Source organism: Rhea americana, unplaced genomic scaffold (genome assembly GCF_003343005.1).
Source record: "Rhea americana isolate MKP2758 unplaced genomic scaffold, rheAme1 scaffold_91, whole genome shotgun sequence".
Taxonomy (NCBI): domain Eukaryota; kingdom Metazoa; phylum Chordata; class Aves; order Rheiformes; family Rheidae; genus Rhea; species Rhea americana.
The window spans coordinates 384067-410883 of record NW_028187100.1 but is presented as its reverse complement, the minus strand read 5'-3'; the positions used below and the strand labels follow the sequence as shown (position 1 = coordinate 410883).

General features: G+C 48.5%; 1 protein-coding gene across 2 annotated transcripts in view; it reads left to right on the top strand.

Annotated features, from left to right (window-relative positions):
- The window catches only part of ITPR2 (inositol 1,4,5-trisphosphate receptor type 2), a 284657-nt gene extending 280657 nt beyond the window's left edge, over positions 1-4000 (top strand). For both annotated transcript variants that reach the window (XM_085324472.1, XM_085324471.1), the window contains exon 57: positions 280-4000. In XM_085324472.1, coding sequence (XP_085180598.1) covers positions 280-366 — 87 coding nt within the window. In that variant the 3' untranslated portion in view covers positions 367-4000. The remainder of the gene's footprint in view (positions 1-279) is intronic.
- Positions 4001-26817: the final 22817 nt, after the last annotated feature.

Below are 26817 nucleotides of genomic sequence, written 5' to 3'. Positions count from 1 at the left end.
ATCTGCAACGCAATGGCAGCACAAATAATACCCTATAAAACCTGCCACTGGAAAAGAATAATGTACAAATGAGAATAAAATGTCCATACTTTGCAGGAGACAGCTCTCTCACTTCAAAGGAATCTCTTACTTGTAATTTTTAATGCTGAAAAAAAAAAAGAATTCCACTCCCTGTTGTTTTGTTTATATGTATCTTGCTCTGCGACTGCTAAATAATAGTAAAAAGCGGGGGGGGGGGAAAAAAGACTCTCAACTTGTCTCTCTGCCTTTCCACCTTAGATGACAGAACAAAGGAAGAATAAGCAGAGGCTGGGCTTTCTCGGATCTAACACACCCCATGTGAATCATCACATGCCACCACCCTGATACCAGGGGGAGAAGCCGTGACTAGCCTTTCATCAGTATTCCTGCTTTATTATAGAATAAAAAGCTGAGATTGAGAGGAGTGAACAGTGCCTATTGTTACAAAGTTAAAAACAACCACGTGCCAAGATGTGAAGTGGTTTCGCTCTGGGAACAATTTGTAGCTGTTTTTCATGGTTGAAAGGGACCACAACCTAGAATGCGAGAGATGCAAGGGAGACGGTTTGTATTCATCCAAGGGGTCCCGCTCAGCTGGGCTCGCGCTCTGCAGCTCAATGGCTTCAGCAGTAACTGTGTGCGATGCATGTCGCGGCAGCGTTCGGCCACATCCTTAGAGCTGTCTCAAGATTTCTCCATAAAGCAGTGGAATAACCATGACGAGCAGAAGGAGAGAAGCTTATTAGTGCAAATGCAACAGCCTGGTTCAGAATCAATAGAAGTTATTTCTTGTCTTATTTGCCAAATAGCGACATTAGTCATATTTGCTTGGCATTTACTATTTTTTAATTACCATAAATATGTCAGTGGGAAAAGCAATAATGTTGCTACAAGTTAACTTCTACTAGGAGGGAAAGGAGAGAAACCTCAAAAGACTGAAAAAAGAAGAAAAAAAAAAGAAAGAGTTGCAAAGAGGAACATTAATGCTTTTGAATTTTAGCTGTCACCATGCAATTTCTTATTTATAACATGGAGCACAATGGATCTACAGCTGTGGGAATGTTAYGCACATAACACTGACAACATAACTGGAAGTGATTTCTTTCTCCTGGATTCAGATGTTCTCGATTAACGTGGCCGTGAGATTTCACATGCTGAGGAGTTAAACTGTGTTTTAAATTCAGATTCCAGTGGAGGATTCAGGAAAAAAAAATATATACCTGTAGTTTGAGGTGTGTACGGGAAATCTTTTAGTTTCCTGTAAAAAGCTTAGAAACGTCTTCATAGATGGAGTTGTAATGGTGTCATTACCTTCCATAAACGCACCATCAGCGAGAGCTGACTTAGTAAATAAGCACCATGTTCTGCCAGCTTTCTTCTGAGCTAAAGGTCCTGGATTTAACCTTCCTTTGCCCTTCTTGCCTGGGTTCAGGAGCTTGCTGGACTGGCCTCTCCAGTAAGGCCTGGCTGCTGAGGGAGAGGGGGAAATGGCCGAGCAGGTCCTTTCCTCTCCTAGGCTCGAAGAAAGGCAGCATCCGAGTCACCTGTACAGGTTTCTGCTCTATACTGTATTTTCTGGGATGGATTTCTGGATTTAACAGAGCCCAAGAGGCTTTTAGGAGAGGATTTTGGGGGCAAAAATGGGAGTTGTCCCAATTCACTTTCCTTTTCAGAGGAATTTGAACATCTGATTGTCCTTGGTTCCTCTGAAAATGTCTCCGTTAAGTGGAGGGTTTTAGTAACAGTGCAGTCACTTTCTAAGGCAAAATATTTTGCAATGATTTCCCTCCATGACATTCCTGTTTTGTTAAAACTATTTTGATCAAAGGTGAAAATGTTACTGGTTCCAGTATTTCTAATATATCTCTAAAGAAATCCAGTCATATTATTATGACACAGTTCAAACCAACAGACCTAGATGAAYGGGAAAGGAGGGGCATTTCCCTCCCTTCATCCTTTTCTTGGAAGTCATCTCTTTTGCATGTCAATGAACTGGAGGAGATGAAAATAATATACTTTGGGGTCTGACTGTTCTGTCATTAGAACATTTCCCTTTGGCTTCAGTTRGGTTCTTCAAAAACACAGTGTGGAAAGCAGGGTTTTGTGTATTATTTTATGAAAAGAAGATGCTGAGTACACTGTTGATTTTCCTTTAGCCCATAGAGCATCCTGGTTGAGAGAGGTGACAGCTGTATCTGGGCTCAGGGTGTGTTTTACCTGTAAAAAGTTCTCCCAGAAACTTAGATCCAGCCAGCTCTTTGCCTTCACATACAAGGGTGGTTACCAGCAATGGTACAAAGGCAATAAAAGTGAGTTGTGGGGAACCAAACAATTTCTTGTACCTCTTCTGCTGGTATCCTGCTCTCAGCCCCAGTGCAGCCAGGCTTTGGCTGGTGCCCCGGCAGAAGGAGTTCTTGAAGGCAACAAAAGCTGGGCTCGAGCTGATCTAGGCTGCATTTTTGCATCCAAGGCAGGAGATATATTTTCCATTCAGTGTTGTCTGATCTTGGAGAGAAGGAATAAATACAGCTGTGGCCCGGGGAGGTGACAGTAGGAAATCTAGGCAAGAAGAGCTTGCAGCAGAATACAGAAAAGCAGTTGTCTTCTGTGAATGGCTGAGATCTATTAGGAATAAATCTTGGAGTGTGCCTTGCTTTCATGCTTGCTGTGTACGAGGCCTTGATGTTCCTGCTCTGAGGAAGCAGTGCTGGTGGAAACCCCTGCAGTAAGCCTTGTCTCTCTGCGAGGAAAGGGCTTCATGTACCAGTTAGCATTCAGCACTGGGAGGCTCACAGGGAATTTATTCTGGGAGTTGCATCAGCCACGTGCCTTGCAGCAACCAACCTCCAGTGTAAAATAAGGCCACATTTTGTAAAATAAGGTCGCATTTGCCTCTCTGACTAGACCTATTGTAAATCATGAAGCCAAAAGACATCCATGCCAATGCAAAAATCAACGTAAGTTTGTAGAAAATCAGACCCTGCAGCTGTATTAATTCAGATTAGTTTGTGCAGTTCATCAACTCTAGCCACAGCCTGTTTTAATTGCAATTTCCTCTTCCTCACATCCACATATGGTTATTAGAGGTTTTAAGCACAGTTTATTGGAACTAAGATACATTAAATGATCGCTATGTATTAGGTGGTGGGATTGGCTAATACTGGAAGTAGTTGGCACTTTTGTTGTTTACACGTGGAAAATCAACGGAACCACTGCACATAAAGAGAGGTTTCTGCCGTTTGAGCTGGAAAACTTGAGAGTCGATGTGCTTGTGCCCTGAGTTTGTGTCTGCAGTTGCCTGCTGCTAGTGCTCCCTCTGTCCTGCACCCTGACTGACATCCGCCTCGGCTCAAGAGCCCAGCTATTGCTGTTTAGAAGGAAGAGCTAAAACGTCAAAAATTAAGAGCTAATGGATGCTGATTAGCATTTGCCACGGCGCCTTTCTGCTCTTCATAGCTTCCGAGGGAAACCTCCATAATCGATAAAAGTAGGTAATGCTACTTGCACAGACTGTAAATATATTTCACTTGAGCATTTTGACATTTTTGCTGATTCTGCCAAAGCTTGGGCCCTGTCCTGCACCTCTCATCCATGTGAGCAATCCATTCCCATGCAAGTAGTAACTTCAACAGGAGACTTCTTACATGAATAACAGTTGCAGGGGCCAGAGCTCAAGCCTTAAAGATTGTGAAATATCCCCATCAATAAGTTTGTAACAAGGGAAAAAAATCATTGTTTTATACATAAATTTATATGTATATCTTTGTTTAATGCAGCTGGGGTATCCTCTTTTTAGGCAAGCATCATCTGTTATACTTACCTATTTATATGAAATGATTTCAAAGAAGTTAAAACGTCTAAGAGCTTTTAATGCCTTAGAGGGATTTATAATTATATGCTCCTTGACATTTAAAATCTACTTAAGTAACTATATGTCCATTGCTGCTGAATGTAACTTTTAATAAAGTGTGTCATTTTATATATGTTTGTCTCGCTTCTTCTTAAGGTGTGTGCAAAAATGTGTGGCTGGATTAGAGACCTTTGGGGAACACAGATTGTTTATCTTGCGTGGGAGACTAAACTGTTAGAATAAATGTGCCATGGATATGCATTAGTCCCTCACACGAGCGCCGGGGCAGCCTCGCCGGGGCCATTGGTCCAGGATTGCTTAACGTGCCGCAGAAAGCGCGTAGTACGCGCGCCCGTGTGCATGCTCACGGAGGTAAGTCGGATTTGCGCCCCTCAACATGCCTTTGGGAGGGAGTTCCTGGTGGGGCCGAGGAGCCCGTTGCTGCCCGCACGCAGTCCCCGTGCTGGCTCAAAAGACTTGAGTTTTGGAAATCCAGCCCTCGGATAGTAAGAACGCACAGGTTGAACTTAAAAGGCTTTGTGTTACGTCTCTTGCTGGGGCGAGGCGTTGGCTGTGTGTGTCTGTGTGTGAGATTTGTTTTTTTTTTTTTTTTTTAACGTGTTTTCGATGCAGCTGGTTCGAGTAGCACGCTGAGAGGGGGGTTCCCCGCTCTTGTAGGCCAAGGGATGGAGGAAGACAAACAGCCAAAAAACAGTGTCTTTTTGAACTGAAAAAACTCAGGCAGAGGAAATTTGTGGTCTCATGAAAAAAAGGAAATGCTTCACAAACCTGTGACGAGGGACTGCAAGCTATAAGTATTTGTCTTCCAACTGTGATTATTACAGAAAGGCAATATTTATGATGAAAAGAATGAGGTCTCTTCTTCAGAAAAAAACCACATTTTAACTACTTCTTAATAAGATAAGTGCTGTTAAATAGGACATACTGTTATTTCTGTGTACTTGCTGTACTAACCTGCAGAATTTTTGAGTAGAAGTAGCTTTCTTCTATTATGTTCTATAGCATGACTTTAAGTATAGAGGCRCTTGCTTGCTACAAGTTTTCCTAGATCTTGCTGCAGAAAGGATGTCCTAAGAAAACGTATCGCTCTATTTTCATGCTGTAGATCTTCAGCCTAAGACTGTAGTTACATGAAAAAAAAAAAAAAAACCCAACCCCAAAACTAAAATTAAACTCCTAAGCACAAACAGGAGCTGTTTCACATGCAGGACCTCTTAAAACCTAACATCTAGGCTTCCATTTCTTGTTCTCTCTCTGCCTTTTTAATTCGATAGGCGTTGGAGGGAACACGTGTCTCCCCCAGCATCAGCCGCGCACACTTCAGCGGAGTCACTCCGGTGTGGCCTGAGAGGGAATTAGGCTCATTAGTTTCCCCAATCACTGCTGTTGTGACAAAAGCATCTGCAGGCGAGGATGTTTTCTTTGGAGAGAGCGTGCTTCTTTTCTAGGGGTGGCTGCCAAGTTTATTTTTAAGTCAAGAAAGCGGAGATTTAAGTCTGCTAACCTTCTTGCTCTCCCAGAACGGCCGCAGGAGCACTGACAGCGTGACGCCTGTCTGCAGGCCCTGGGACTGAATGTCCTCTGTTTGCACAAAATCATCCCAAATAGACATGAAACAACTAAAAAGAAATTCAAGCTCCAAGAATTTTAAATGCGAAGTGTACTGCTATCATCAGTTCGCACTTGCCTGGTCTATTTATACCCTGTACTTTTTTAGTTTGAAGCAGGAAGTTGCAAGGCACAAGACAAATAGCCTCTATAACTTTGCAATTTCAAAGTTTTTTTGTTGCCACAAACAGCCAACGGTGACTTTCTGTTTTCTTGCACAGGAGATTACTTACTCTGGTACCCTCACTTTTTGCTTTCTCTCTCYGTGTCTCCACCAGCCTCTGCTGCCCGTGGGTGAGGTCGAGGACTCGGCCCATCCAGCATCGCAAACAGGATCGCAGGAAGGCTGAGAAGCGAAAACAATAATCTAAACCCATAGGAGTATGATTGAACTGGCAATTTCTTGTCCTTTCCACTTTAATAGCTCTGTTTTTAAATATTGTAAATTATGTTGTCAACTAACATATTCAGTATCTAACTTCGTACAAGCAAGCTTTTTTTGTTTTTTTTTTTTTTTYCCCATTAACAACTCTTCTTGCGGTCAATTACTGCCCAATATCTTCAACCCTTAGCTGGTGTTTTAGGCCACCTTTGGCCTGTCAAGCAAGCAAACTGTGGAGATGGCAAAAAGTGAGATGAAGAGATGAACARCTTCTACTCCAAATTTTAGCCTAATCCACTGGAAAAAGACTTTGTTGCGTCTGTGGAAGGCAGCTTAGTCCCTTAGCCTGGGTCAGGTGGAGCCCGCAGCCTGCCATGGCTTGTGGTGGGAGGGGGCATCGTCACGGCAGTGCTGCTGCCTTGCAAAGCGGAGAGCCATGCTGATGGCCAACCAGACTGGGCTTTATCTGGGCCCTGTGGCCCCCTGTTCGAAAGCCCACAATTTCATTCTGGGTGGGAAGAACAAGTTGGGGATCCAGTTACAGCACGGAGGCCCCAAAACCCTTTATAAAATTTTCACTCCAGGCTCCCGAAGTCTGCAATGCACTGGGCAGGCCTTGTTCCCTCTAACACTGAGTCGCCATGCAAAACCATGCTCTTTGGCACGTCRTCATAAATTTGTGTAATGTCTTTCAGCAATGATGCATGGACTAGAATTTCCCAATCCTCTCCTAGGAGCATTTGCTCTCTTAATAAATTATGTAAAGGTATATTACCCGCTCTTTCTCCTCCCCASTCCTCACCCAGCGCAGCATTACGGYGTCAGGCGTCCCCKAGCCCAGGTGCCCAGGTGCARCTGCAGAGCCCCGTGGCTCTGCTCGGAGTGCAKGGCACGGAGCACACAGCAGCTTTGGAGAAGGCTTCCAAAAAAACTGTTTTCAGTCCCAGGTTGTTCTTGGAGCAGAGCACTTGGTTCAGAGTTTGTGTTTTTCAAGTCATCTTCTGCTGGCTTTTGCAGGTGGTTCAGGCCCTCTGGAGAGGCTTGGGGGAGCTGTAATGGTGGCTTCACCTGGCATGAAAATTTTCACCTTAATTTGATAAAGACATCAGAATTCTCGGTACTTCCAAATTACCACCCCAACCCTCTATCTTTGTGTTGTAAGGGTCACTAGTGTATGTGTTATGTATGATCATGTGTGGTTTGCACACCCRCAGTTCAGTCCGAGGGCATTTGGAAACGCTTGGGTGCAGCAGCAAGGGCTGGCTGGCTGCRGCCCTGAACAAGCACCAGAGCTGCTCTCCTGTGGGAAATGCATTTTTTTTCCCTGCCTGTGGCAGGCCTCTGCTGCTAAAGGAGAAGACGAGTCAAGAGGGCAGGGTTTGGGTCCCAAACCATCGTGCTCTTCTTGTGAAAGCCTCAACAGCTGCTTGCGTCACAGATTATAATTTATAATGCAGAAAAAAAAAGAGAAGGAAGAAAGTCTAAGAGAAGGAGAGGCACCAGGCGGAAGATCCATTCAGGCTGGCAGCTGTGGCTTTTTTCTCCATCTCAAGAGAACGGGAAAATGTTGTCCATACTGGTGGTTTTGCCAGTGAGGTTTGTTCAGAGTTTACCTTGGAGTTGTTGTGAAGCGTTAGTGTTAYCAGAAGTTGACTGACCATGTCTTTGCCGATCTTGACTGTCTTTTCAGAAAACAGGACTTAGCCAGAAGATACCAATTCAGTGAAAAAAACTAGCACTCAGGCTTCCTGGTCTATGAAATCTCTGTTTTTTTTTTTTAAAAAAAGTTTGTCCAGGGCACCTCACTGGGGATGAGTGCTCTTTTACATGGTTAGCACAAATCTAAATAAATACAGAAAAATAAACTGAGCTGGAAATTTACTGAGTACAGGCTGTCTTGCAAAATTGTCTGTGTTTCCTGGCTCTGGATGGGATGGAAATACCACAAAACTAGCTTCTCTCATAGTAACATGATACTTCTGCTTCCGGGCTTAGCTGAAAGCAGGAGGTAGAGGCATGTTACAAGAGCCGAAAAAGAAAAGCAAAAGCAAATGGTAATCAATCAAGCATTTTTAACATGGAAAAATGAAACCATTAATTAGAAAGATCAAAGTGGCCACTGTGGTCACCTGCTTGAATGACTTGCATAGTACAGGTCATCAAATTTTGTCCACTTTTGTCTCTAGCTGTAGCATAGCACCGAAGAAGGTAGCTAACCTTGCTTGGAAGTGTTCACATGACTAGGATACCTGCTACATCTGTTAGCTGCTTCTGGCCTGACTCAAACTGCAGCCAAGGTGCTACCTCCAAATGAAATGAACCCAGTTTTCCCTGGGCCATGCTGGTTCCCATCGCRCCAGGAGATGGGAATCCAGGTCTGGTGCAGTCTTTGCATGTGGAGCTTATTCTGCAGCACGGGCATCGTAGTAGCAGGCTGGATCTAAGAGCTGGGCTGTATGCGTTAGCTGGAGGCATTTGGCTGTTCAGCCTGTGGGGGGGAGACTCCTGCTACCTTCCCTGCCAGGCCATCCACTCCTCAAAGGGAGCATGGATAAAACTGTCTATGGACTGACTGTGGCCCAGCTGGACCCTCTGTCCTCCACCRTTAGCACTGAATCTGGATAAATACTGTGGTGCCAGATCATCGCTTTTARTCAGGAAATGCCATTCTCTCTGCCCATTTTTAATGGTGAGAGCTCCCTGTTGAAGAGCCGCCTCTCAGCCCTCCAGTCAAGTGACTGATTATCGTATAGGTTCCCTGTATTTTTAACAGTCTAGCCAAAGTTTTSGAGACAGAAGTTGCACCAACTGAAGTGGCAGGGAAGGGAACGCAAACTGTCTTCCCTGCTGRTGGTGGATATTCATGGCATTAATGCCCACAGTGTCAGCAGCCACATCCTTAGGGGATGGCTGAGAAGTCAGGACACACAGCTCCTCTTCCCAGATCTGACCTTGGCAGTGGGACCTTGAGCACATCACTTCACCTCCATGATTGCTACACTGGAGACATTGCTTTAACCTGCTTTTGTCACTGGGCAGTGGCTGGCCTTTGGCAGCCACCCTAGGAGAAGAGCAAAGAAGAGCTGCGTCCTTGGGACAGCTTCAATCCTGGGCCTCCCGGTTACATTTGCCAGCGAATGTCACTTTAACAGCATCTTCTGAGATCTGATTGGGACCACACATGTCCTTTCAGCCAGGCCAGCAAATAACCTTCAGATAAGTCTGCCCAGGGCTGTTCTGGATCTGCACTTGGAAAGGGTCTTGATATTTTTAAATGTTGCCTGGAGCCATYTGGTCCCCTCTTCATTTTATATTTTAATTGTCATTCATAACTATTATACAAGCTATTCAAAATCCAGCYAGATACTGGAGGCAAGTGAGGGAGTCCCGATCTGGAGCTCACTCAAATCTCTTCAAGTCTTTCCTTGGGCTTCAAAGAGTTCGGRGCTCTCACCCCCACGGAGACAGGGCTGAGAAGTTGCAGCACTGTGGGATCCCAGCTCTGGGACACCCAAGCTGCACATTGCACGTCACTGTGGACTCCCACCCTCACCAGAGACAGGGACGAGTTTGYGCCTGGGACCTCAGGGTGCAGCTTGGCCTGGGCTAGCCAAGCCGCTGACTTTTGCAGCTCCTCCTTGCCAGTCTTAGAGCCCCGGCCGGCTGAGGCACGAGAAGGTCAACTGATTTGTTCAGGTCACCAGTGCATGAGTGAATGACTCATCCCAGATTTCCCTGGTTCCTAAACCTTTGCTCAAACCACAGGGCTGCTTAAGCTCTAAGGAAGTAAGCTATAAATTGCAAATACCCTATAATGAAATGATTGGCTAAGGAATTTTCCACATGCCATTTATGAATCTAGAATAGTTAACCAGGATCTGGAAATTATCACAAAGTGGGGAAAACAATTTGTTTGGTGAAACAATGGCTTTAGAAGAAAAAGTATTTACTTTCCCCTTGCCAACTCCATAGCAAAGTGTTTCTACCTCCACCTTTYCCACCTGACTCTATGTAGAGCCCTGCACTGTGTCCCAGAAGGTAARTAAGTCAGCTCTTATTAGAAATAATATTAGTTTGTACAGCCTGGGCTCAAACCATCCTYGCTCATATGAGTGTTCCCCAAGTGCTGCCTTCCCACCAGCAGCCCAGGACTGCTGCACAGGGCGTCACAGGGGACAAACCTGCAGCTGGCATCCCACACCCGGCCAAGCAAAGGAGCCAGCACCTCAGATGGACCTGTGCACCCTTCACACACACGCTAAGTGGATGGACTCAAAGGCATTAACTTGTGGACTAGCTCAGTTCTCTGGAATGGCTGAAAACCCAGGAAAGGTCGTTATTTGGGAAAGRTGGGTAAACAAGCCAACCTGTGCTGGCAAATGCACAGTTGCCATTCRGCTGACATCTCAGACAGCTTGCACTGGTGGAACCCCAGCCCTGGTGACTCTCAGAAAATAGAAGTATTTTCTTTTAAAAGATGCCCCTTGGTTTTCTCCTGACAGCTGCACTGGACTCAAAAAGCAACCTGCTCTTGTTGCCTTGCCATGAAAAGACTGAGCACATTGAGGCTAGAGTACTGCAAATCCCCCAGCCAGGGGTCTCTGGCTCCCAAGCCCCCTCACAGTGTGGATTATTACTACATTACTTTATTTTAATATTAATCTATTGTATTCAAACGTATGAAACAAAACAGGGCACTGAACATCAAGCTGTCTGAGGAAGGATTTTTTTTTTCAGAAATCCCTCTGTTTTCTTTCATTAGCATCCAAAGTATCTTCTCTTTAGGCAGATGACAGAAATAAAGGATGCAATTTGAAAAAGTTGCACGTAGCCTAATTGTTACCATGCGAGCACTGCTTCTTGCCAGAGGTGTGTTGATTTTGTGATGTATTCAGTTCATTCCCAACCCAAAGGTCAGATCCTGCTACCCGTGGATGCCTTGGACATCAATGGGCAGGCTCATGGGGTCAGATGCTGCGCATAGGCAATACAGGCAGGCGGAAGGCTTGAATCTGGGCCCCTCTCAGTCCTGCAGTAAGCAGCCCCTCACAGCTGGCACGGATTGGCACTTTTCTTGGCTGTGGCTCACGTACGGAGCAGASAATGGAGCTTCTCGTGCCTGGAGGTGATTCCCTGAGCGGTAAGACCGAGGCTCATCGAGAGTGCAGTGCRAAGACGTTGCAGCAGTCCTCGCTGATGATGTTGCTTGCAAAGAGAAGAGTCAACTGGAGTGTAAGCCCTCTTCCATAGGGCCTGGTTTGTCCCCATGCGACTGAAGAGCTGGCATTATAACCATGCAAAGCCTTTTTCCCATTTTGTGACCAGCACAACTGGAAGAGTTAGAGTAGGTGCTTTCCCTCGATGTGCTTGGGTTTAGAGATGGCAGAAGGGCAGCGCTGGRCAATTACACAGGTCTCCATCGCATATCCTAGGCTGGCTGCACCAGTCCAGCTAACGTCAGCAGAGGTGGTTTCTCCACGGGTGGTTTCTAAAGGCCACGTTCTAAGAGGACTCTTCCTCGGAAAGCCATACGACTGAGCCTGGTCTGCCTTTCTGGGAAGCGCAGAGGGCTGTGCGTGGTGGCTGTGTGCAGCGTTAGGGGATGTGACATGCCGATCCACACACGTGAACAGAAAGCAGAGCGCTGAGCATGCCGGTCCCTGGGGCCACACGTCAAAGTCTGCGGCCATAGGCAACTCTTCAAATCTTGGCCTCCCCCCCAAAACTCTTGGCGTCAGGCCTTCCAAAAGGTCCTATATGGAAACCCAAAGGGSACAGGTGAAGGGCTGATAAGATGGAGGGGAGCTTTGCCACTGTTATTTCGTGCTATCATGGCATTGCTTCATGCAGTGCTGGAAAGGCATTTAAGTGGGAAGCTGAGACGCTTGGAGCCCAAAAGGACAGAAAAAAAATAAAGACAAAGGTCTTGTTCATAACAATAAAACTTGACAAGGAGGGATAAAGAAAAAAAATCTTTTTTTTTCTTTCTTTCTTTCCTTTTTTTTAAAGAAAATGACCATGTAATTTCTGGATTGTGTTATACCATAGAGGAATATTTTTTGTGTGAGCAGTAATAACTTATTCCAACAATACCAGTTTATTTGGCAAAAAGTATGCTCATTATCTTAGAAATATCTGTTGGCAGCTAAGAGGCATGATTTTCTTTTGAACTTCAGGAACAATTTTAGATGAGAGAAAAACCCTCCCTGCTTTCCAACAAGAAGTTTACAGTGCTCAGAAGTGCCATGAGCTTATGATCTCCTGAGTCCTTAAGTTCGTTATGGACACTTTGCACTATCCCAGCGGTATGCCATCTAAACCCGTGTGTTTGTGATTGCAACCCAGGTTCTCCAAAATTTAGGATTTTTTTTTTAATCTCATGAAATATAAACCAAATGAGTCTGATACTTTTTCTGTTTGTCTTCTGTGTGGAAACACTTACAGTTTAAGCTTTATTTTTATTTTATTTTATTTTATTTGCTACAGACAGGAGAAAAAGCTGGAGGTCTTTGAAGCCGCAAAGACAAAGTGAAGCTCTCAGGCAATAACTAGAACTGAGCTGAAGAGAAACGGCTGGAATTCGGTAACAACAACAGATGTGCCCAGCTCCCTGCTCGGGAAGTGGCAGGGAGCACGGTCCTGCTTGTGTATCTGGATCCACCCTGCAGAGCCCCTACACCCTTGTGGTGCCACATAYGTGCTGGAGGGGGTTTAGCCTCCCTCTGCTTCTCCAACACTGCCCAGTGCAGCYGTATTCTTCTACCACAGCAGAAGAAGTTGTCCTCCAGGGGAGGAGAAGAGGTGCTCGTCCCTTTGCCTGGGCTTTCTGGTGGTTGGCAGGTCCAGTCCCTTGCTCTGGAGATGTTTGGGTCAGATGACCGCTGCTGGTGTGGGCAGATCTCCAGAGTTGGGCAGTGCACACACAGCCCATACAGGGCAGGTCCGAGCCTCTGGGGCCCATCAAACGCATAACGTACAATCACAGAATCACAGAATGGTTGAGGTTGGAAGGGGCCTCGGGAGATCATCTAGTCCACCCCCTCCCCCGGCTCAAGCAGGGTCACCTACAGCATGTTGTCCAGGACCCTGTCCAGAGGGTTTTGAATATCKCCAAGGATGGAGACTAAGTGCACGTTCCTGTTTGGGATTATCTACCTGCGGTTAGGGCAGCATAAGCAGTGTCCGCCTGCTCTTCTGTGCCACTAAGCGTAGTCAGGTAAGGTCCCAGCACACACCTGTAGCTTGGAGCAGTGTTTACTGCAGCTGCAGAAGCTAACGTCCAATTTGCATTGATTTTTCTCCTGTGATAGTGTCCCTGTGCTGCGCTCGGGGCTAGACCCCCCTCCCCGGTATCAGTCTTTGTGCCCACCCCTCAGAGGAAAGAGACAGGACACAGTGGCAAACAGACAAACCCCAATGCAGTGGTCTAAACCAGTACGGAGCCTATCCCTTTCCACCTGAATACACTTCCCTGCATGTTTCACACCTATAAAACATGCTTGTGCTGGGCCCCTGCATGGATCGCTTTCTAAGGGTGTGGGAAACAAGTGAGAGTCTCCTTCTCTGGAGATCTTCAAGGCCTGCCTGGATGCAACCCTGTCTAACATGCTSTAGGTGACCCTGCTGAGYKGGRAGGTTGGACTAGATGATCTCCAGAGGTCYCTTCCAACCTTRCTGATTTTATGAGTCTATGAGAGAGGGTGAGCAGTTCATGACTTTCAACTAACATTTTCCACGTGAAGGGGGCCAACGTCATGTTTCGAGGGAAGAGGCACTATTTTTTGGTAACTGCATCATCAGTCCTTGCCACGCTCCTCAGCAGCTGATCGCTGCGAGGCCAGACCGGGCTGCCACACTGGGCGCAGTCGTCAGCACAGCGTCTCGGCCCYGGATGAGACTCACGTTTACAGCAAGGCGGTAAAAGCCTGGACCAAACTATCCCTTCAGCCTCCCGTATGAGGGTTGATATTGTAACATCCCTGGGGATTTTTCTGTAATAATCTTGTCTATGCCATTGACTTATACAATGGTAATTGAGCTTCAAATTTAATTACACTATGAGAATAAGCTGTCACTTGATTGAAGATACTTCCCTGACTATTTATTGAAATAAATAGTCTCAATGACTTTGCAATTTTAAATGAAGGGACTAGGCATTGGGATCTCTTTTATAGTAGCATTTACATCCTTCCTGTCAGCTGCAGCGTTTCAATGAAATATCAAGCCCTGGTTTCCAAAATGAGCCAAGTAACTCTTCTTTTCTCTAAAACCTCCATTTATGGTTGTTTGTGGAGAGTTTCTCATTCATTTTCATACCTACAGTCACAAAAAATGGTGATACCGGGGACTTGCAGCCATGCTGATGCCATAGGCGTGCAGCCAGCATGTTTGAGAAGGAGCTTGGCCGCCTGCACGGGCATCAGCCTTGGTGGGAACGGGGCGCCTCAATGCTTTTGAAGAGCTGAACCAACGTGAGTGCTGCGACTTTGGATTAAGTGTTTCTGGGAAGTGTGTTTTTTTTTTTCTGTGTCACATAGGCATTTTCCTTTTGAGAGAAGATGACACTGAAATTGCCATCTCACGTCAGTTATTTGAAAACAGCACAGGCGGGCGATTTCCAGCCRTGACAGAGCAGGACCTGCCAAGCGGTGGGGGGTCTTAACAGCCGCAGTGGCGGGAACGGCTCTGGTTCTGCAAAGCRGCGTCGCGTCCACAGGGCGCAGTCCTGAGAAACTCCCCTGGGCTCAGACAGGGCCTGAAGATGCTCGAGGGTCAGAGCCATACAAGAACTTGGCTTGTTCTCCCAAAAGTGCTGAGCGTCATGATTTAATACTGAAACACTCACCTGGCATTTCCCCGTGTGACTCCTTCATTCCTGATCAGCGATTTCGTTCCCTCCAGGCCGTGCAGGTACCTGCTGTAATAATTGGTGTCTTGGGCGTTCAGGTTTTGGAGGATAATTTTTAGAAAGTAATTCTCTCYCGTTGTGGCTTCATGTCGACCTCTGCAACTTCGTACGCAGAGATTTGTTCTTTGCTGGACCCGGCTCTGCTGAAAGCTGAACTCCAGAGTCAAAGCGCGGAGGTGGCTCTCACCTCCCCGGAGGCTGAGTGACCTGATCCAGGCTGCCTCAGCCTTTGGAGAAATCTGAATTTACTACGAAGCTGATAGCYGAGGCCTGTTTTTATTTACTTCTACTTTGCTCTGCTTGTTTCCAAGCAGAAAATGGCTTGTTAGCGGAGTCATCAACATTGCAGCTGATATTGATTTTATAATCCCAGCAAAGTTGTTTCCTATTACATATCATACACCTTTTGTGATACTTTATCACGCAATCTTTCTGTGTCAGATGYGGGGCAGAGTTTTCTTGCAGCATAAAGGCCAGCGTAAATTCTCTCAGATTTCAGTGAGTTTGATAGTCGAAATGGAAACGTAGAAGTCGAATATCTACCTAGCCTGTTAGGACGTTTAGAAGAGTTACCAGGACGCGCGGTGTACGGTCTGAAAGCGTCTGTGAGCGTCTGTCACAACCGAGCTTCCTTCAGCCTTGGAGCAAATCCGTGTTCACCCCGGAGGCGACAACTGGCTCGCTCCCGCGGCACTGCCACGTTCCTCGTCTTCCGAGGAACTCGAACGGGAACGCGCGTGCCGCTTCCTCTGGTTCACGCGCCGAGCTGACATCGATTAAACGTGCACGCTGTGACGCTTTTGAAATATTTTTCCCGGACTGCTAGAAATACAGTCTGCCTTTTTTTCTTTYGGTCGTGAGCAGTTGTTAGAAGAGCATCCATTCCTTTCCTTACAAGGGGTCACACGTTTCTAAGCCATATGCAGGTGAAGTTTACTAGGCAAATAAAGAAACAAAGGCAAAGAGACGAGTCTCCTGAGAGAGAGCCAGGACAGCTCTGTCCCCTGATGGGAATTTATAGGCATTCAATAGAGTTCTAGGGGGAAAAAAAAGTGTTTACTTAGATGTGGACGTCTGTTGAATGTTAATCTTTTCAGATGGTATATTGCAGGTTCTCTTAAAGAAAGCCTAAATTATTCAAGAGTATTTGCCTCTCTAAGAGTACAAGAGCAAATTTATAGGYGGTACAAATCAGAGTTGTGAGTCTTAATATTAGAGGAAGCAAAGTGCYGAATTAGGCTTCTTAGTACTTTTTTGGTCCTCTCTTGTTAAGTAAAATAATTAAACTGCTCATTAAAATACAACATGCATCCTTATGAAACAGTACCCGTCGTTATCTCTTACATACCGTACAAGCTAAATCCCTGCGATGGGCTACAAACCCCTGTTTCTACCTGCTCTTCCTTTTTCACCTCTTTGCTTTACAGGACTGCCAAGCTGGCAGTGAAAACCAGCGTCCTCCTCCAAAGACCGACATGCGCACGGTGGCCTCTGCCCTGCGGAGGTGACGGCCCGTAAGAGRTGGCACGAGTAAGGGGGAGCAGGAGTAAACAGGAGTAAACGCTCCCGCCAAGGGCCAGCAATTTGTTTGTCACCTTACTTGCCGACTGAAGGGAAATATTCCTCCTGAGCTGCTTTTTGCGCTGTGCCGAGCCTTGCCRCACTCCCTCTGACTGCAGCAGCGAAGCCTGCGGGACATGGGCAGCAGCCGCTGAAGAAGTGCTGGTCTTATTTATGTAACAGCCACTGTTTTTAGGTGCTGTCACTCACATGCGCACTGGAAGACGCAGTGCTTTGAGGACTGCTATGCTGGTACAGCATATGCTGAAGGCAAAACTAAAAAAATATATATATATATATCCTGTAAAAAAAGAATCAGAGCAGGCTTATCACACAGTGTTATCTTCCCTTTCACACATCAGCCGGTTGCAAATTTCATTGGATCCACCTTTTAGAAACACTTCCTCGGTTAAAACCCTTTGCTGCATAAAGAATCCACTGGGACTGATCTAATTTTGTTTTTCCTGTCAGGAGCCAAAGTGCATGAGGTTCAACAAGGGCAAGTGCAGACTCCTGCACCTAGGGAGAAATAACTGTAGGCACCAGTACAGGCTGGGGGCTGACCTKCTGGAGAGCAGCTCTGCRGAGAAGGACCTGGGAGTGCTGGTGGATGACAAGTTGACCATGAGSCAGCAATGTGCCCTTGTAACCAAGAAGGTCAATGGTCTCCTGGGCTGCATTAGGAAGAGTGTTGCCAGCAAGTTGAGGGAGGTGATCCTGCCCCTCCACTCAGCCCTGCAGAGACCTCATCTTGAGTACTGTGTCCAGTTCTGGGCTCCCCAATAAAAGAGAGACGTGGAGCTACTGGAAAGAGTCCAGCGTAGGGCTATGAAGATGGTCAGAGGGCTGGAGCACCTGCCCTMTGAGGAACGGCTGCGAGAGCTGGGCCTCTTCAGCCTGGGGAAGAGAAGACTGAGGGGGGATCTTATCAATGTGTACAAGTACCCGAAGGGAGGGTGTCAAGAGGATGAGGCAAACTCTGTTCAGTTGTCCCGTGTGACAGGACAAGAAGCAATGGGCACAAACTGAACCACAGGAAGTTSYRYCTGAATRTGAGGRGGAAYTTCTTCACTRTGAGAGTGACAGAGCACTGGACCAGGTTGCCCAGAGAGGTTGTGAAGTCTCCTTCTCTGGAGATATTCAAAGCTGCTCTGGATGCAACCCTGTCTACCAAGCTCTAGGTGACCCTGCTTGAGCAGGGGTGTTGGACTAGATGATCTCCAGAGGTCCCTTCCAACCTTACTGATTCTATGATTCCATGCTGTCCTAAAGGGAACGCAGTTCCTGCCTTTGGTAGTAGCTAGACGCAGATGGCTGTAGCCTGGGCTGGGGAYGAGAAGGTGTCAGTGGCCTGGGGCTGAGCAAGGAACTGGGGCTTGCTATTGAGGAGAAAGCAGCCCTTATCAGGGCTGGCATTAGGGTTGTCTGGCTTTCATTTAAGTGGGCCCAGACTCCCTGAGGTGCTCTGATTTCTCTTCATGTCGAGCATGGGGAAAAACACTTCTGGATGTACATATGCAAGTTTTGTGCTTTCAGGTGTGTAAGTTTTAAGTGCGCGTGACACAGATTAAGAAGCAACGGTGCACCCTGAATGAGAACATCTAAGCTGATTTCCACAAAAGTCCTGTTCATGCAGTTAGTAGAAGTCAGTGGAGATCTGCCTACTGACACCAATGGACTTTGTGTTTGGCTCCCACAGTGAGTTGTCTTACATATCCTAAATAACAGCTCATAGTCCTTACCCCTGCTTGCCCCTTGCCCTAACCGTCAACCACRGTTCATACAAGTTTGTGAGCAGCCAAGTACGGAAGAGCTGGGAAAACCTGAGAGAGAAGATCAGGCAAAGCTATGGTGGGGGATAAGGTGGAAAAAGGATGCTGGTTGGGTCTCCTAATATCTGCTGACACATGCCCAGATGCTGTAGTAATGAACATGATGCAGGAACTGCTCTATCTCCTATACGTGGGAAATGGTAATGTTTTCTCTCCCTGCAGACTTGCCTGTCAGAGACCGTTGTGTGCACAAGTGTGGAAGGAGGAGAAAAGAAATAGCGCTTTGGACTCCCCTCCCTTAAAGGCAAGATGTCAAGAATTTGACATTTGCCAAATGTTGCCTGTTGCCTGCCTGGACCATTGCAGCGAGAAGTGAATCCAGGGCGAGTCCCACCTCATAAAACATTTCAACTGCTGCAAGGCTCAACCAAGAAGCCAACACCTCGGCCTCAAACCTATCCTGTATGAGGCAGGTCCTCGTCAACACGGCCRGCCAGATCCTCAGCTGGCGTAAATCAGAATCACTCCTTTGAAATCAGTGGGATTAGCTGACACCAGCTGTGAATTTGACCTGGCCAGGTGTCTTGAAACTCACCCAGCTGTGTTTGATTTGCATCTGGATCTGCTTGGAAGTTCACATCAAATGTGTTGCCACAGAAAAAGGGGTAGAAACAGAGCACAAGTGAAGGCTTACAAAATGCCCTCTGCTGGAAGGAGCTCAGCCCCACGCAAAGCTAACATTTTGAGATCCGTTAGGCGCTGATTTTTTCCCCRCTGTGTCCTGCAGAGCTCAAGCTTCGTATGATTCCTGATTATGATGAGGATGATGTTTTTGGTGTGTATGCGTTTGTGCACACGTGTGCAGTGGTTTCTTGCTAAACCTGATTCAATCGGACATTGCCAGATGGTACAAAAGCTTACCGGAATTTCATTTTCAAATAAACCACAAACTTGGATGAGCTAATGTTGTTCCACATAAAAAGCCACAGAATTCAACAAAGTAATGTTGTTTCAAGTAGAGAACATGTCAAGYGAGAGAACCATCCGGTCTGCTCTGAAAGAGCTATACACTCCCACTCATGCTTTTAGAAAGTGTTTACTTACAAACGAATATGAATATGGCACTGTAGCACGGTTTGAAATTTTCCCCGCAGCTGATGTCTGCAGAGCATTGGCAGAAGCGACACGGGAACCACATCTGCTCATAAGCCTCGCTACTTTATTTTCAGCGCTTGTGAAAGGCTGACAGCCTCAGAGCGACTGAAGCCTCTTTATCCGAAGGGCAAGGACAAGGCAACCGCGGAGGAACGTGGGTCCCGTTACATGTCTCCACCACGTCCGCGAGGGCCAGTGAGGGCAATGGCTGTGACGCCGCAGAGCTTGGCACCGTGGAGCCCAGGTGCTTGGGAGCAAAGCTGGGCTCATTTATTCATTTTAAATGTAGTTCTCCACGGTCAGGGCTTTTGCTGGGAGCAATTGCTCTAGTTAGGGTGAAAACGAGTGGTTTAGATGCAGAGGGCTAAATCTGCAAAGGGTGTCAGCACTGCAAAGGGCAGGGCTGCAGCCCAATCTGTGGGCTCCAAAAGCTGCGGGGTGGGCGAAGGACATCATCCGGGTGCAAGCAGGGAGCCCAGCCAGGGACCCACCTCTCYCTGCAACTGTTTGCCAGAACCAGGGGGGGCGTAGAAATCCTTCAGTGTATTTAGCCCCAAAAGGCCTGATGCTGAAATAAATAGTGCCCAGATTTTATAACGGATCGGCACGGGCCTCCCCTGCCCAGCAAGCACCACCGCAAGTCTGTGGCCCGCGAGTCGGGTTTTGGCCTGGCAGARGGCGCGCGGGAGAAACCGAGCACCCTGCGCTGGGGCCGGCAGCGGCCGTCGCGCCGTGTCCCCCCTGCCTCGGGCAGAGCCGGACCAAGGCGGCGTGCGGGGAGGCTGCGGGCCGGGGCCATGTCCTCCCGTGGGGACCTTCCAGCTCCCAGGGGAGCTTCCAAATACCAGCAAAGACAGGACACTTCATACATGGTTTCCCCACCACCACCTTAGACTAGCAAACCTGCAGGATAGATTTTGTCTCAATTACATCTTTATAAATAACTTTCTATTTCGCACTTCACCTGTTCATTTTCTGCCCTAGTTAGAATCAATATCACCGATAATTATCTGTCAGAGCTTTTATACATCACTGGAAGGTGGCTAACAAGAGTCACCTTTATATATATATGTTTTCCAGAACTCTTTAAGTGGATTAACCAACAATGAGCGACGGCAGATAGATGGTGGCTGGAAACTAGTTACTAACTTTTGTCTGCAAAATACATGTGTTCTCGCAAGGAGGAGAAGCTATATAAGTCTTCCAGACAGCTTCACCAGTCCCAGCAGGGGTGACCACCCTGCGGAGGGGTTGTGGCTGCTCTTCCTGCACTGGCGTGCCATCGTGTCCCTGCTTGGAGACCTCCCTTGGCTCAACAAAGACACCAGAACCTGCATATGGCCCTTCATCACGACCGCAGCACTCCGCATCCTGCCTCGGGCAGCCGTGGCTCAGCACCTCCCATGGCCCTGTGGGCACCTCCTGCACCCATCCTGCCTGCAGCGGCCTCCCTCCCACCAGGCATCGTTCTCCTCCCTTCCCAATCCYGCTTCCAGCTTGGGTTTTTTTCCTAATTGATCTTCACATTTGACCCCTAAATTGCTCTTTGGAGACTGCTCTTTCTCAATCAAAGTGAGTATCTCTGCACTTCCTGCTAGATGCATGAATACCTTGGACTGAAATATCTGACTATGTTGCTGGTGAGTCGTCCTCTCTCCCCTTTCACTTCTTCTGCCTTTCTCTGGCAGTGTTGTACAACCACACTGGAAGCTTCTTAGACAGAGGCACCCATCTTACGCTCCCCTTGTGCAGCACTGAGTGCTCTGAAGCCAGTATCTGCCATAGGGATCTTCTCTTTTTTTTTTGTCACACAGGCTCTGGGCACCTCAAACATTAACACACATTTTTTTTCTGCAAAACCGAGTTAGCCTTTTTACTGAAACAGCTCAGAGCTGCTCCACATAGTTGCATGAGAAAGAGGAGTGAGATGTTCAGCTCACTTTAGAGGATAAATAGCAGTAACCAGCGGTCGCCACCGCATAGCATCCCTTGGAGGCTAAAGCCCTCCAGTACGTCAGCACCCGCTGTACATCACTGAAATGTAGRTTGCAAAGTACAGTTTTTCTGGCATTGGTCTCCCCTTTTGAGAGAAGACCCCAGCCCTTCCCCTTTGGGAAAATGCAAGGTCTAAATGCCATTTCTGCCATCAGTACAGGCCCTTACAGGAGCTGGCTGATGGACCAGCCAAGCTGTCCACATAGGGCTTAATTGCAGTCAGAGCTCATTGCTCCATGTTCACGCCTGTCTATCACTAAGGYGTAAGCGAGCCTCTCTGCTGATTTTGGCACATCCAGCCCCACTAGCCCATTCCCTTTTTGTGGCCTCCAACTAAAGCCCCCTGCTCACCCACAACACCTTGCTAGGGCCAGCCTGCCCAGACSCCAGTGCAGGAGGTGGGCCTTCATTTGCAATGTACCTGATGTTCCCTGTGTCTCCAGTGACAGGCAGTTACGGTGACTGCCCTCCAAAGTGCTTGCGTGCCTTTTTGTGCTTTGTGTGGAACACAAGTCTTGGAGAAGTAAAAAGTGGTTGCCTGATGGCTAACAGTTAGTAAATCATAATAACTCTATCTGTAAAGGCCTTCTCCCACTCCTTTCTTTGTGGAGTCATTGGGATGCTATCCAATGTAACAACCACATTTTTTAGAGAAAAGGCAGTAATTCACACTGCTGTAACTCAGAAATGCTGTTCTGACTTTGGTGGATTTACACTACATGATTCACGCTCTTATTTGCAAACATGCAGTCAGAATCCCTGGCCAAAAGGCTTATAGCTTATACCGGGAAACAGCTGGCAGCAGCAAAGTGGTTCGCCAGAGGCCATACAGCAAGTCAGTAGCAGAGCCTGGGGGAGAAGCCAGGTTTTCGTTTTCCAGGCTAGCACTCAACTATTGGCACGCACTATCAACACGTTCCTATGCTGATTTCTAAATGACCTAAATGATGGCGGGTAGTCCCGAGCCATGAGAGCCCGCTCAAGGGCTGAATCCAAACATGGGCATTTGTTGGCTTTGGGTGCTCAGCTGGAGGGCACCTCTCACCCTCGGGCGCAGCGCAGGCTTCCCAAGTACTGCCTCTTCTGCTGCGTGCTGTCTACAGGGCTATGGCACCGTTCGAGATGGCAGAAATCCCACGCTCCCCCCACCCCCCTCACGGAGGCTTTGGGAATTTTTTTTTGTTTTGCGGGTTTTGCCTTCAGTGGTGCTGAAGGCCRCAGAGGTTGAGGAGAAGCGATTTGTTCTGTGGAGAGCACAGAAAGCAGCAGCAGTCTCCTAATGCCAGGGGAACGACTTCAAAATCAGGTCCCAGGAGCAGTGGTCCTCCTGTTGGCCTCTGCTCGGGTGGCGAGGGCTGGCTCTCCTTGGATACAGGGCGTTGCAGAGTTTCATAGAGAAGAAGAGCGTTGCTCCTGCTCTTACTGTTCTTGGGGAATTTTTGTGACTTGCTTTGGTTTTCTATGGCAGTGGTGTGTGTGGGCTGCTAARCCCAGCAAAGAAACACCGTTTTCAACATGGTATGTCCAGAGGAAAGACAAGGAGGCTGGAGCGACCCCTTTCCCTGCAGACAGACACATGGCCCTGCTCAGTCCCGTGCCATGGGCTTGGGCTGCATGTTGCAGCCAGGTTTCACRTGCTCCAAAGCATGAGGCGAGTATGAGATTGGGTGCACCGAAACCCGGAGCAGGGCTGGATTTCACACCCTGGAGCTACCGACTCCGGTGCCTTGTCCAGTAAAAAGCAGCGGCCTGTTTGCTTCAGGTGGCCATGGCTGCCGGGGCGCTGGCGTTGCACAAGGCGCTGGCCTGCTGGTGGGACAGCGGCTCTTGCCTTTGAGTGGGAGAGCCTGAAGAGGGGGGGCTTGGAAACCTCAGGATTTAGGCTGGTTCATTATTTTTGACTGTGCTTTTTAATGCAACATTCTTTTTTGTTTTGTTTTTTTTCTTTTTTTTTTTCTTTTTTTTTCTTCCCAGTCACCCCAGCTGGGATGAGAGCGCTGCTTGGGGCTGCAGGAACCAGCAGCCAGCGGGAGCGAGGTGCCAGCCCCGGGCCAAGTAGAAACAGCGTAGCTGCGCCCTCTGCCTCCTGCTAGCTATTGCCCCCGATAAAAAAATAGCATTTCTGCACGTTTTTCCAGCGTGCACCACCACAGCAGCGGGTTCGGGGAGGCTGCTTCCAAGCTAGCCGGGCGGCTGGGCTTGCTTTCTCTGTGCATCGCGCGGGAGGCTATTTTAGCCACTCCRGCGAGGTTTTGTTCGCATGCGAGGGCTGCGGCCTGGGAGCACCTGGCCGGGGCACCGCTGGTGCCTGTGACGCCCGCGAGCCCAGTGGGCACCTGCGTGGCACCCAGCTCAGTCCCAGGGCCGGTGGCACCTGGGGCGYCGCTCTGCGACGTGCGCCGCTGCCTTCGGCCGGCTGCTATTTTTGTCCTGCCTCGAAACCCCGTCTTCCTCCATCGCCGTGCGGGGCCAGCTGGGCCCTCTGTTTTTTTTTTTTTTTTTTTTTTTTTAATGATACGGCGACAACAGAGACCGACACGACTGGAGTTCACGACGCTCTTTTTTTTATCAGCCTTTCGACAGAAACCTATAGAAGTGGGTTTGCAACATGGTGCTCAAATCCTACCGCTGTCCCATGCAAGGGCTTCAACCTGCACGTCCCAGAGCTGCTTCCTCCCGGCTCGAACTGCTTCACAGGCAGTATAGCTGTACGTGCTGCTTATACAGCTGCAGCTATTTATAGCTAGATACTCCGTAAAGTGGCGTTCGAGGTAGGCACGTGCGGCAGAGGGAAGCTGCAGCGCGGCCCCGGGCTCGGCGGCTGAGGCAGCAGCCGCGCTCTTGGGAAAGCCTGTTCTCCAGCTGGGAAACTTGGCTCCYGGCTTCCTCCGTTTTCCTAAGGTCCGCTCCGCTCGCTGGACCGGGGCAAGGTCTGCTTTTCCTGGGCTAACTATTGACCGTGGCAGTTCAGGACCAGGTGCTTTAGGGCAGGTGAGGGCTGGGAGCCTGGAAGGGTCCGCGGGCGCCAACGCCTTCATCTGCAAAAGCGATGGGCAGTCCTGCTTTTCAGAGCGCTCGCTCGCTGCGTTCGAAGGCGGCCAAAAGCTCCTCAGAGGGGAAAAGCGAAACCGCTGGTTGTTCTGCCGTCGCTGAAAAACGCAGTCCAGGAAGGCGGCCGCGCGTGAGCGCCGGAAAACCTCGGCCGGGAGYGAGCGAGCCGCGGCCCGGCTGCCAGTTGACGTCAGCGGCGCGCGGGTGGTTTGCGCTGTTTCTGGTCAAGGCAGGTTTGCAACGCCACGGCAAGATGTTTAAATCCCCCCCCTCGAGCAGCAGCAGCAGCCACCTCCTCCCTCTAAACTCTGTCGGCCCCCCAGCTCACGCCACGTGTTTCCTGACACGTTTCCAAAGCCACGGTTTTGTTTTTGGTTTTGTTTTCCTGTTCCCCCCTGCCACACACACACACATGTTGCTTGCAATGGTTTTGAAGCCTGTGAAAAAGCGAGATGCTGAGCTCCTGACATCCTTTTTCTCTTCCTCTTCAAATTGCTGCGTGCTTTGTGCAATTTGGCTGGGCTGAGGGAGTTAATTGGGAGCTGGTGCCTTTTCCCCTGGCTGCTTGATTTTCCTTGAGCCAGTTTATTTTTATGCTCTGCTATACCTGTTAGCTATGACTCCTGTATTTTTGCTTGTCTTGGCATGCTTTTGCCAGGGATAATGTCAGTACCTTTTCCTAAAGCAAGTACTAGGAGACCAAATTTGTATCTGTCCCAGACTGATGTGTCTTACTGCCACATATCTTTCTAAATGCGATGCGATTGCGATGGGGRCCGCTCCAAGCCTCGGAGAAGTCGATGCATTGGTTTTCCCTGGCTTCGGGTCAGGCCTGAGCTCTTGAATCAGCTCTTATATATTGCTGCCAGGATGTGAGGCTGTCTYGTTTAGGTGCATCCAAAATAAACACAGTTTGGTCCAGACCTGCACACAGCCCACCACACAGAAAGCTTCGTGATAAGAACTGACTGTGGTTTTGCTTTCCTATGGCACTGAGTGTTACTTTCCTGATTATTTTCAGTCTTTGAGGCTGTCCCTTAATCAACCCACTGGCCTTAAGAGCTGGTGTTGCCTCTAGGGTGACACAGCAGGTCTAATAACGCTTTCTGTTGAGCTCTGGAAATACTAGTTGACCCGTAGCTAGAGGCAAGCGAAAATAAATTTCCTTTTCGGTCTCAGCCAAGGCCAGAGAACGGAGCATGAAGCAACTCACTGATTTCAGTGGCCTTGGATCAAGCCCTCACAGCCACCGAAGGARGAAAGCTCTCTAGCTCCAGACCAACCCCAATGAGCAGGCACCTTTTAGTAGGAAAAGATCTAGAGTAAGATGAGCAGGGCTCAAACAAAGAGGAACTAATCAAATATTGGTTCCTCCTCTGCTCAACCTGTTTTTTTCCTTCCCACCCCTTGCCAAACCTTAACRTGTGGAGGTCTCAGACCCCTGGATTTGGAGTACAGGAGTAAAGTTGGGGTTGGCAGAGAGCCTGGGACACTGACTCGCAGCTCCGGGGCCACTTCAGAGTGATCTCCCACGTACACACTCATYGTTAGGAAGATGGGTGGTAGCACCTCCAGTTTGGCAACGTTTTCAGGAGAAATTAGTGGTTTTCTTTTTCCTTTTGCCCTCTCGCTTGCTAGCATGTCTTCAGCCAACACAGCGCGTCACCCTGCTGATGAGCTGCGGCCGAAAGCAAAGCCAGGGCTCCAGGCGACCGGATGCGAGATGCAAGCAGAAGCTGCTGTGAGCCAGCCCTGACGCCCCAGCAATGGGCACCACGAATGCCGCCGGCAGCCGGTGGGGTGAGGAGCCTGCTGCTGGGGGTCTGCTTGGCCCGGCGGCATCCGCCCCGTGGTAGCACTCGCCCCCAGCCGGCCTCGGCACCTGCTTTTCCCACATTCAGGCAAAGCGGTGATGGACATCGGCGGAGGTCACGCGCGAGCAGGGACCTGCTTGCTCTCAAAACACGATGGCGCAGCRGTTCCCTTCGGTTAATGAAAGCCACTCGCAGCACATCAGCAGGCAATTAGCCTGAGGGCCTGGGTCATTTCCAAGCACTGGCTCCCTCTAATTTTTGGCTGGTTACCGGCACCGGCAGGACTTCTGGGGGTCGCTCCCAAGTGCAGCGCTTCGTTGACTCACACCCATGACGGAGCAGCTGGGGCTGGCGTTGGTGACTGTTTGGCTGAGAGGGGGCAGCTGAGATGGGGGGACGATCTGGCTGGAAAAGTCTTCGTGGAGCTGGAGGGACCGTGTTTTTTCCCTAAGAAGACTCGGCAGTTATGCCCCAGCCAACCCAATGGGGAATAGATCAAGGAGAGGTTTGGTCTCCTCATGGCTTTGATGAAAGACAAATCCCATTCTGAAATAAGAAAAAAACACCCTTTTCTTCCATCTGCTTTGGACCGCTTAAAAACAGGGATCCCCTTACATAGCCACAGAGAGCGAAATGGGATTAAAAACCCGCCTTGCTCAAATATACCATTTCCAGGACGG